This window comes from Poromitra crassiceps (genome assembly GCF_964638095.1).
Source record: "Poromitra crassiceps genome assembly, chromosome: 14".
Taxonomy (NCBI): domain Eukaryota; kingdom Metazoa; phylum Chordata; class Actinopteri; order Beryciformes; family Melamphaidae; genus Poromitra; species Poromitra crassiceps.
The window spans coordinates 20,501,147-20,513,373 of NC_139633.1; the positions used below are offsets into that span (position 1 = coordinate 20,501,147).

General features: G+C 46.0%; 1 protein-coding gene across 1 annotated transcript; it reads left to right on the forward strand.

Annotated features, from left to right (window-relative positions):
• Nucleotides 1–132: 132 nt before the first annotated feature.
• znf821 (zinc finger protein 821) lies at nucleotides 133–11,310 on the forward strand (the record flags this gene model as incomplete). Its single annotated transcript, XM_083650658.1, has 5 exons — nucleotides 133–245; nucleotides 406–527; nucleotides 5,546–5,641; nucleotides 6,406–6,572; nucleotides 10,275–11,310. Exons 1-5 carry the CDS (start codon nucleotides 185–187, stop codon nucleotides 11,308–11,310), a joined length of 1,482 nt encoding a protein of 493 aa, XP_083506784.1. The 5' UTR covers nucleotides 133–184.
• Nucleotides 11,311–12,227: the final 917 nt, after the last annotated feature.

The following is a 12,227-nucleotide window of genomic DNA, read 5'->3' on the forward strand; positions in this document are numbered from 1 at the left end:
TTGGTGTTACATTTACATTTACAATTTTTGATGTCACTTTCTCCCTCCGATCTGAACAGCCCACGGCACTCTCTGGGAACACCTGACTGAGCATCTCACAGACACAGACTTGAATCTGGCTGTCTTTGTGCCTCCAGGGCCGTTCCACACGTCAGGCATCGCGGGCCTTCAGCACACGATTAACATGGAGGGCAGGGACGAATTCACCGAGGACAGTGAATGCCACAGCAACACCTCCATCACAGGTAACAGGATGGAGGGATGAGGGGGCAGGGGAGGGGAGGACTGCATTCCACCATGGGACGTCCTCCTTGGCTTTGAGGGGTGTTGGTGAGAGTAAGCCCTGCTCTGTGTTCTGTGTTGTCTTGTCTGTATTTGATAGGGCTGTGTTTGCCTCCTCCATAGAAGACAGCGATAGTGACCTCGACGACAACCACGGCGAAGACTCCTCCTCCAACACCTCGGCTGACGACCACATGACCAGCAAGAGAGGGCAGTGCCGCCTACAAGGAGCGGGAGTCAAGGAGGTGAGAGCAGTATTATATAACTGGTGGAATTTAAATGTATATAATTGGCTGTTTTTCAACTTATTGACAAGTTTCACTGAAAGTTGAGTTTCACTGTCAATCTCGCCCAAAACATCGTCTTTTTTGATTGTCTATTTGACTCTAAACAGATAAGTTATATAAAGATTACATGCCTGGTTCAGGTGTCATGATAGGTGAAATTAGCTATAGAAACCACAACTCCCCCCCTCCCCCTTTTTTAAGCAGTGCAGCCGCTTCTATAAGTGACATTGTGTGTTTGTGGGGGAGATGTGTGCACCGAGAGTTTGCGAGATTTAGCCTAGGCCCCGCCCCCAGCTGCCCGGTCTAACTGCACAGAGACAGAGGCAGGCGTAGAGAGAGAGAGAGCGACAGTGTCTCGTCTCGATGACGATAGTGTTTCAACGCCGGTAAGGCACGCATGCAGTGCACGCACGCAGGCATGCACACGCGTGCACACGCTCAGTTTAAGAAACGTCTGGAACGCTACGGACAGAGCAGCTCCAAACCGGTTTGTACAAGGAAGTGAGAGTGGAGACGGAAGGCTGGTGTGAAACACGCACAGAACCCACGGACGCACGCGCTCACACCCGGGTGTGAACATGTTTATTTACACTGTAAAGACGGGCATTTTAACATGGGGGTGAACGGGGAATGACTGACTTTTGGCACTTCCGCAACCGCATTGGCCTAATTTCTGGATCAGAAGTCCCCCTCGGCTATGGTGCCTACTAGTACGTTCAGCTAATTATCAGTGGGCTTCTCCATCCGCTTGCACACCCCTAAAGGCTGTATCCATATTCCAAGGCTCTGTGGAAAATGCCGGTGTTTTTCCCCTCCTTCTTGAGGTTTGTGACAGTCGTCTACGTTGCCCCTCTCCTTTACTTTAATCCTGCTGTGTCCGCATAATTGGAGTTATTAGATCTTGTTTTCCTAACTTCAGAACAGGCCATTTTCTGCCATTCAATTGTGGACAGTATGAAAATAACTCCAGCAGACGTGGAAATTGCCCAAGTTAGATAATCCATCACAGTAAACATGAAGCATTTTTTTTCCCGGTTTTGTCAGTTTGTTTTATTCTTATTTCATTGTGCCTGATTTGAGTGCACATCACGCTGCACTCTGCTTACTGTCAATCAGACACCCACAGAAAAAGAAATGGAATTAATTGGAAATAATCCCAAAAAGCAGGCTCCTTTTATGATAGTCCTGAGTTTGGGCAGCCAGTTTGCAAACATAGAAACAATTACTTCAACTCATCGTGGCAGATCTGTTTCTTTACTTTGTCTCAAGGCTGGAACACATTAACCACACTTCAAAGAACTAGTGGCAACACAAGGACTGTTCTGTTACCTTGCCTCACGTTGCTTTTTCCATAGCCAAAAACTTGCACTTGAACACACCGCAAATACTACAGCCGACGGTCAACTAACACGTACGTTCTGCTGCTGCATGAAACCCAACTAACACGTACGTTCTGCTCCTGCATGAGACCCAGATCCATGAAACAAAGCAGCTTTTGCCTACCAACCATTTCGCTCACCTAAAAGGTTTCCTAATATAGTCTATCTACTTCTAATCGAGACTATGTCTGATTTAAAAAAAAAGTTGCAAATGGCACTGATGGTGCAAATGCTGCAAGATTTTCCTCCGTGAAGCGAAGCGAGTGCTTGCAGGATCTGAAAAGCCCACGTTCGGAGTCTTGCTGACTTCTGATCACTTCCCTGAGACACGTTCAGACTTCAGAGTCTGCCAACGTCTGATCACTTCCCTGGGAGAAATGTTCCCGCCTTCAAAACTCTGCCTGAAGTAGCGCTGGTAATTCTAGTCTCCAGTGTGGCAGCAGAGTACGGGTTCAGCCTTCAGAACCAAATTAAAATGGCCATGAGAAGCCATCTGTCCGAGGCAAAGACGCAAAACGTAACTACAAGCACCTCTGCAGCTGTAATTGTCTTAATTCTGTAAATTTGCATTGTTCATATTTGCCTGTTTAGGCAGAATGTCCACAGGGCTTTAGTGCCCCCCGCTGTCACTGCGGAGTCGTGCGGACAAAAACCCCCCAAAACATTCATCTGCTTCGTGTGTGTCTCTGTTCATCTATTCTCTCTTATAAATGCATCATCTACGTTTGTTCTTCTGTATATTAAATGTTATTGTGATCAATTGTTTTTGACAAATAAATGCTATTAATAGGCTATGTCTCATTATCATTAAAAAAAAATCACAATTAAAATTACGGGTAATAATAGATTATGTCAAAAAGTCTGGTTATAATGCATCAATCTAGTTTCTTTTCTTTTTTTAAGATGTTTTTATTGAAGCAAAAATAGCCCCTCTCTCTCTCTCTCTCTCTCTCTCTCTCTCTCTCTCTGTCTCTCTCATCAATCTAGTTTCATAGTGGAAATCCTAAAATGTTTGGTTTTCATTTACCAGCAAAACAACAACAACCATCTAATAGAATTCAGTAGATCAGAACCTCTCAGCAGTATGGTCCGGGTTTAACAAACCCGAGACTTGTATAAACCAATCCAACCGCACTTGCTAAACAAAAGTAGGAAGGAAAAAAAACACAAGCTGTTAAATTTTAATGGGCTTCGGTGGAGCTCCTCAGTCAGATACCAGCCAATATGTTTTGTGCTCAGACCTTCTGTTTGAAAATGTTTTTCAGCTTGTGTATGAATCACATCTGTGACATTATGTCACTCTTAATGAGTCACCAGGGCCTGTGAGGAGGATCTTGCTACTTCACTCACTCAGCCCATCATCAGCACACAACACTCAGAAACACCTCAATGGGAAGCATGAGAAGAGAGTAGGGACTCACCCAAGCCCCAACAATTAGACAAGAAGCTATTAATTGGTTATTGCGGCGTCTGGGTAGAAGGTAAAAGCACTCGCCTACCACCGCAGAGACCCGGGTTCAATTCCCTTCGGGCTTGGTCAGACGTTCCTTTAGACACAATTGGCCGTGTCTGCGGGTGGGAAGCCGGTGGGGTATGTGTCCTGGTCGCTGCACCTAGTGCCTCCTCTCGTCGGTCGGGGCGCCTGTTCGGGGGGAAAAAGGAACTGTGGGAAATAGTGCGGTCAGAGCGGTCTGAAAAGTTGCCAAGTTGGCAACGCTGTGTGCGTGTCTGGTGAATTCACCTTATGTAGAAGAGACAGTCTGGCTTGAGAGACTAACAGGAAGTGTAAACACAATCGGAAGTTCTGATTGTGTTTACACTTCCTGGGACTCATAAACCTAGTTTGACTCACATGTGAGTCAAACTGGGTTTGACCAGGCTGAGTCATACTAGTTTGAGCAGGTAAAACAGCCGGCATTTCTGAACAGGAAGTCACAATGGGTCAAGTGGGCGGGGCTACATAAGGTGAATATGTTATCAAGGAGATTTAATAAGAAGAACTGTGTGTGCTCGACAAAACAGCTTCATTTTCACTGCCGTGCATTTTTTCAACTTTCCTCCCAAATTCATCCCAAAATGAATTACCATCCTCCCCGACCCTGTTTTTATTGGCCTCGGGAGGATGTCGCCTTGTATTCGTGTGAAAGCGTTTTTCTGTGCTGCTTTCTTGAGCAGGACTCTCTGGAAGAAGAGATCTTGTATCTCAATGGGACCTTCCTGCTTAATATGCAATAAAGGATCAATAAAAAAAAATGATACAAAAAATCCAATACACAAATATTTTCACGACGACGGGGCCTTGGTGAAAGCTCGTCGAGCCTGTCGCTGTTGATATCACCCGTTTAGTGCGGCTTCTCCTTACTTTTCCACCTCCGCCTCTTCCTTTCTTATTCCACAAGCCAAGGCCTGACGATGCCAGCGTCATGTGCAACTTTGTATCCGACATATTCTTGATTAGAAGCAGCTATATTATTGTTTTTAATTTGTGAGAGTGGTGTGAAAATGGTCGGCAAACGCTGCTTTGTATATATCCGTTTTGTGTGTAGCCGCAGTCCTCGGTCTCACAGGCACAGAATGTACGTGCTCATTGACCCGTCGGCTCTAGTCTTTGTGTTGCGTTCAAGTGCAACTTTCCAGCCCCGACACACCGACACACCGACACGGCGGACGTGAGGCGAGCCAACAGACGGCCTTCGTTTGCTGCTAGCTCTTTGACATTGGCCCGGTGTGTCTGTGGGCCTTCAAAGTGAAAAGAAAATTCCAGTAATGCATGTGAAGGTTTCAAATGAGAAATTCTAGGTATTGTGAGGGACATTCTCCTACTTGTAAGAGAGTTGCTGAGTCTCAGAAGAGTCATTTATGTAGATGTGATGAATCGATTCTTTATTCATGCAGCATGGGAGAAGCACATAACAAGAAGGTTCGGTCGTTCTCTGAAAGGGATTATCAGAGTTGCCATTTTTACACAGTGAATCAAACCAGGCTAAGGGCATCGTGCGTAGGTGTTTTGCACGATAGCATCAGCAGAGGCCCTTCATCATAACGTCTCTTTTGACGTTGTGTGGGCGTAAGCAGCACACAATGTAAATCTGAGATGGGCACATGTTGATTTGCATCACAGATGGACCGACACACACTGTCAATCCAGACCTCTTCTCATTAATCTCCCAGTGTTCCAACACACAGATACATTTCACAGCATATAACATGTTGAGCAATCGAACGTCCATAAAGCATTCGTCCTTCATCATGGAAATAATACTGTAGGTCATAATAAGACATTTTCACTTCAAAATGTTATAATCGTAATGAAGTGCAATGTTTTTCCTGAAGTATCCCATTTGGGATTTGGGCGAAAGTGAGTTGCCAAAATCCCGAGAGACAACATGCAAAAAATCTTTACCATTCCTCAGATTTCTTTGGAATTGAATACTTCACATGCATTTCTAGTGTAGAGGAGGTAAATGCAAAAATGAAACCATTTTGCAACACTAGAATTCGTGAAGGGGTCGAGAACGTTTTGAGCACTTCTTTTGAGTTTTTGTGTGTGTTGTGTTGCGCCTGAAATCCATTTTGATGATGCTTGGTCTTCCTCAGGAGAGCGAGGAGGGAGGAGACCCAGGAAACTTTGTTTGTCCTCTCTGCACACTGGATTTCAGCAGCCCGGAGAAGCTCATCTCTCATGTCTACCAGGTGAGAAGAGCATTTCAACATCGCCCGTACTTACCAAGCACAGACCTAGCCTCTCCAAGTGGAAAACATGCTTGTGCGTCAGCCTCGACGTGGAGCAGCTAGACCTATATATATATACTCGAACGTCAGCCTGACGAGGGGTCGCAGGGGAGTCCCCAGCAAAATGAATAAATGTGTGTGATTTGATTTCACTAGGATTTCAATGACTAGACGTTAGCCCAAGGAGAGAATGTAGTGCATATACTTGGTAATAGCTTTCACTCTCTCCTGTTATCTCTCCATCTACCTTATGCTATACTTGCGCTGTTTGCGTCAGCTGTGTCGAGTCACATTTTCGAGGAGCTGCACGCCGGCAGGCTCGCCAGCACCCCTCGACGCATTCGGCGGAGGGCTTTGACGCACGACCATGTAAAAGGTTTTAGCTGCAGTTCAGTCAGCGTCTGATAAGCTCATCACCTTTAAAGCTCCTAAGTAGCTGTGCGAGTCGGTACACAAATGAATTGCAGGTGGGAGAGAGAAGATGATCCAATCAAGTGCTTACTTTGTCACATAACAGCATCTTGAAAATGGGGTTAAATGTTGGGCAGTGTTTTTGTAACTAATTAAAATGGTCACCATAAACCTATTTAACCTATTTATTTTTTATTGTGGATCCCAGTTTCTCCCAGCTCTATGATTACTCTCAGGCATTGATGATGATCTTGTATAACGTTGCTGGTGTCCTTTGTAACATCTTCTCACCCTGTGTTGCGCTCTTGGAACAGCACACGTCGATGATGAGCAGCAGCAAGAGCTACGTGTGCCCAGTGTGTGGGCGAGCCCTGAGTTCTCCCGGCTCCCTCGGACGGCATCTTCTCATCCACTCTGAGGACCGCCTCTCCAACTGCGCCGTCTGTGGCGTACACTTCACAGACACCAACAACTTTAACAGGTCGGCGCCTCACGTCCACTGTCGCTTTAATCTAGGTCGTTATTAATGCACGCTACCGGTACTTTCTTTTTTAATACATAAAAGGATCACGGTTTCCTCACCAGACACAATTTTCTGCATGTTTCAAGTTAACAACAGTCAACTTGCACGTCGTTCTTGGGTAGGTGAAAGACAAAACATTTTCCCCATAGTGTGACAACCGTGAGGGGAAGAAAAACTACAGACTAAAATGTAAAATGCTGAGGTATCTTTTGAGCTCTACCTGTACTGGTGCAGATACGTATGGTATAATGACACTAAGATAGCCAGCTTTTGCTTGCATCTACAGTGAAGGTAGAGATTCCAAGGTTTCCTATGCTGTCAAATATGTCATGGAAACTAACAGGACGAAAGGAAAATCGAAATTGGGTAGATAACTGTTGTCATGAAATCAACATGATGGCTTATATCAACAAAACAAACTAAAATTTCATAACATATCAATACCATGTGATTATTCAGGTCAGGATGTTTACCAGGATTTAATTCTTTTCTGACATGTACTGTAATTTCCCTTTAATTTCCCATGTGAGACCACAGTATCCCTGTATTTGTTAACAAAACACTGCCATCTCAGCATACTAGAAAGTAGCGATGCACCGATACTGGCCTCATTTACTACTCGTACTCGCCCGATACCGACACTGCTGCGCGCCCAATACACAATGTGACGTTAACCTGAACACAGCGACAGGCTCACAGCTGATAAGGCATCGCAGAGAATCTTGTAAACACAACAACTCAAGAACAATACGCAGGGAAGAGAACACCAGAATGACAGATTGAAAGAAAACAAACGCGTGCTTTAAACTTATTACCATTATGTTTCCAAATTCAAAGATGGCTGTTAAGTTTGGAACAGATGGTGAAAGGCAAGCTAAAGCAAGCAGGCAGATGGATATGTTTTTGACAGGAAGGAAGAGAAAAGCAGAGCCAGGTGCTAATATATTTATAATATATATAATATAATATATATTCGTACCCGGGTACAAATAGACAACGCCCATATATTTTCAGTATCAGGTGCAAACGAGTTAAATACTTTGAAAATTGAATGTCATTATGATTGAATGTAACTTTTCAATAATATTTTCAAACTTTGTTTTCCCAATTCAAATCCAGTTTTCTTCCGTTCAGATGAAGTTTACTCGGGCAGTGTTGTCAGTGGAAAGTAGCCGACACCATCACAGCAGCGTGCTAACACTCTTCCAGAGATATTGGAAAATACGTTCAGTGTTAGGGCTAATGTACTGTACACCGCCTCCAGAACCAGATGCGGTACGGCTCCGATACGGCTGCGAACAGACCCACACTCAAAACTAGTAATTTGCTTTAGGTTAATAATGATCATCATGTCTGTATAAATTAACTAAAAAAGTGCTTTTGTATAGACATGTATTGTATCCCTTACAGAAGTGATTATGAATGCAACATATTTCAGTGATGTTCTACACCACCGTGCGCTAATTATCCAAATATGATGACACTGCAAACAACTATAGACCCCTTATACAGCTTGTCAACATTGAGCTGCGCGCGCAACGTGTAGGCAGAAAGCAGTAAGCTTTGCATAGACAGACAGCGAAAACTCTGTCAAAGCCCCGCTGTCAGGACTGCTCTATGCCCATCTGCAACACACAGTTATATTTTAGTTTTAAAATGCAGTTCTCGGCTTACTACCACAGCTTATCGCCTGGTGATAAGCAATGTTATGCATCGAAATTAACGTTGTTTAATGGGACATGTCTTACAGACCCATACGCACTGGCGCTGTCAATTGGCCAAGCCTAGTGGCCGGCAATACATATCGTGCATTCCTTTATAACTGGGGATAGCGTAGATAATTATTCTGTAACTTGCAAAGATATATTGTTATGTTGATAATGCACACAATTCAATGACATTATGTAACGTTACTTGGTCGTTAACTAACCGAGCGATGTGGCTGAGCAGCCTACAGCTACAGGCAGCTTACCTGATTATGAAGAGCACTACAAAGTCGGGCATTTTTAATGATGTCCTCGTTCCAATCAGTTCAACTTAATAATGACATTATTTAACGTTACTTGGTCGTTAACTAACCTAGCGATGTGGCTGAGCAGCCTAGTTTCAGTTTAGGCAGCTTACCTGATTATGAAGAGCACTGCAAAGTCGGGCATTTTTAACGATTTCCTCTTTCGGCTTGCAACCAAAGACACCTACGGTTAGCATTAAAAGCAGTATGAGTTGACGGGATTCGGTAAAACTTTACTCCTTGCTTTGTTGATAGTGTAACAGACTGTGTTGTGTTGTGTTCTATTGCGTGTGTGCGAGGCTAACCGTAGGTGTCTTTGGTTGCAAGCCGAAAGAGGAAATCGTTAAAAATGCCCGACTTTGCAGTGCTCTTCATAATCAGGTAAGCTGCCTAAACTGAAACTAGGCTGCTCAGCCACATCGCTAGGTTAGTTAACGACCAAGTAACGTTAAATAATGTCATTATTAAGTTGAACTGATTGGAACGAGGACATCATTAAAAATGCCCGACTTTGTGCTCTCATAATCAGGTAAGCTGCCTGTAGCTGGCTGCTCAGCCACATCGCTCGGTTAGTTAACGACCAAGTAACGTTACATAATGTCATTGAATTGTGTGCATTATCAACATAACAATATATCTTTGCAAGTTACAGAATAATTATCTACGCTATCCCCAGTTATAAAGGAATGCACGATATGTATTGCCGGCCACTAGGCTTGGCCAATTGACAGCGCCAGTGCGTATGGGTCTGTAAGACATGTCCCATTAAACAACGTTAATTTCGATGCATAACATTGCTTATCACCAGGCGATAAGCTGTGGTAGTAAGCCGAGAACTGCATTTTAAAACTAAAATATAACTGTGTGTTGCAGATGGGCATAGAGCAGTCCTGACAGCGGGGCTTTGACAGAGTTTTCGCTGTCTGTCTATGCAAAGCTTACTGCTTTCTGCCTACACGTTGCGCGCGCAGCTTGCTTTGTTGTCATTGTGACGTAGGCGTATAAGGGGTCTATAGGCCTGCCAGCCTGCAGAATACACTGCTTTTAAACAATAGTAGCTCTTTTCCAAATAGCAAACTGATGTATTATAGCCTGCTATGCAACCCAGTACTGGTAGATGACGTGATTTGTAACTCCTAAGACTTGATCATTGGCGGAGGAGATGGGGCACAGTGCCATATGGCTTGTGGTTGGCTGAAGAGTGTTATCCCACTGCAGGAGAGAACAGCCTTTCAGTCAACACTCAGGGAATAAAAGTCTTTTGTGTCCAGATGTGTCTCAGAAAACGGATTTTTTTGAATTAGGAAAACCCAAATTTGAAATGATAGCTAAAAATTAAATGCAATGATGGCATTGAATTTCAAGCCACTGAATTACATTTAAAACACACTTACATGTTACATATTTGAATTTGCTCAACCGGAGTTCTACCAGACCAGTGAAGGAGAATTAGCAGTCGACCCAATTCTTTTGAAATTATACAAATTAATAAGCACAGGGTCAGGTTTACAAAGGAGCACTGGTTGTACTTAGCTGCGAACACTAACCTCAGGCGGGCAACGTCTGCTGCTTCTAAGAAACCCCCAGGACCTAAATGATGTTAACAATCCTGTATCTTACCCATCATATCTCTCTGTCACGTTCCGCAGGGAGAAGCTTAAAGAGGCTCTTGACACAAGTATGGAGGATGGAAGGGACTCGTGTTCCATGTCCCTCTCCAGCAGCCCCATGTCCAGCCCAGGCGCTGGCCCTCGCCCGTATCACGGACAAGGAACCGGCCCCAACCCGTGCCAAGGCCAGCGCACATGCCAGGGACCCGTGCCCATCTCCAGCCAGTGTCACGGCCCCAGACCGTGTCACGGCCAGGGCCCGGGGCCGTGCTCCGGCTCGGACCCAGGACCCTCGTTCCCCTCGCTGCCAGACAGTCTCCTCTCCGGCGGCCCGTCACTCGCGTCCATCCCCGACGCTCTCAACTCCTCCTCCGCAGGCCTGCCTCCTATCCCAGACATCCTCAGCCCGATGCCGGTGTATCCCGCCGGGGTGCTGCTGGTCTGCAACAGCTGCGTGGCCTACCAGCAACTCGTGGACGCCCAGTCGCCCCTGCGCAAGTGGGCTCTGCGCAGGAAGAACGAGCCCATGGAGACGCGCATGCATCGCCTGGAGCGCGAGCGCACGGCGAAGAAGAGCAAGCGGGCGTGCGAGTCGGATCACGAGCGGGAGCTGAGGAGGCTGCGGGACCGCGAGGCCAAGCGCATGCAGCGGATGCAGGAGTCTGAGGAGCAGCGGGCGCGCCGGCTGCAGAGAGACAGGGAGGCCATGCGCATGAAGAGGGCCAACGAGACGCCGGAGAAGAGGCAGGCCAGGCTGATCCGCGAGCGGGAGGCCAAGAGGATCAAGCGGCGGCTGGAGAAGATCGACCCGTCTCTGAGGACGCAGATCGAGCACGACCCGGCGGCCATGGCCGCCCTCACGGCAGACATGAGTCTCTTTCAGTTCCCCTGCCCCATGCCTGTCCCTTCCCTCGATAACAGTCTCTTCATGAAGCTGCCGTACATGGGCGTGGCGGCCGCAGGCGTGGCAACGCCCGCACTCTCACAGAAACATGACTCCATCCCCCCCGCTTTTTCCTCCATGAGAGAGGAAGAAGTTAACGTTGTACAGGTGGGCAGTCAAATGATAGTATAATACAAATACAAATATGGTATCTTGGGCGTGGTGCTACAATGTACATTTTGAACTCAATATAATTTGCATAGGGGTGAAGAAAATGTCGAAGTGCATTGCATTGGTTTGTTGTGGAGACTGGGATGAAGGCGGGGGGGGTTGTGGTGTGCATGTCTCACCCCTGGAAGCCCCACCCCTTTTAAAATCACTGCTCCGCCCCTGCTGCCGTCATGGGACCAGACCATTAGGGGCAACCGAAGGGACTTCTGGCAGCGTCTGCACTCTGCCATCAGGTTGCCATGGTCACAATGAACTATTCCCAGCTGGTTTTAACTCCCAGCTTTTTCTGTGTCTAACAACTCCAACACACAAACTGCTTTGTTAAATACAAAAAAAAAAAACACTACTTTAATTTATTACAGTCTAGAAGACCTTCAGAACAGGGTTCAGAATGTTTCATATAGTATGAAAGCATGTTGTAAAGAGATTTTATCTGTTCGTCAGTTGGCTAGCAGATTTAACACAGCTCATCACAGTAGGAGCGGTTACACACTTCCTTCCAGGAGGATATCTTTTGCACACGGGCCCTTTCACTGATGGGAGAGGGGACTTTGTTTGTAGCCACACAGCCCTCTCCTCTCTGGGCCACTCTCCTCTGGTAGCTACACCTCTCTTCTTCAAGCTGCCAACGTCGGCCCCTGGGAAGTTCATGTTCAACTCCAACAACTACCTCACTTTGGGGCCGTGGTCGCGCCCTCTCTGTCCTGTGGCTTACTGCGTTCCAACTGCAAGCTTCCAAAGCTCTGTATGTACTGTTACACCACTACAGAAGATGCGGGTTGTTTTCCATTATTTGTGTTTTGCGTTGATCACTCGGGCGCTTCAATACGACGAAAACATTCACAGGAGGAGCAAAACACGGAGATCACAGCTATTTT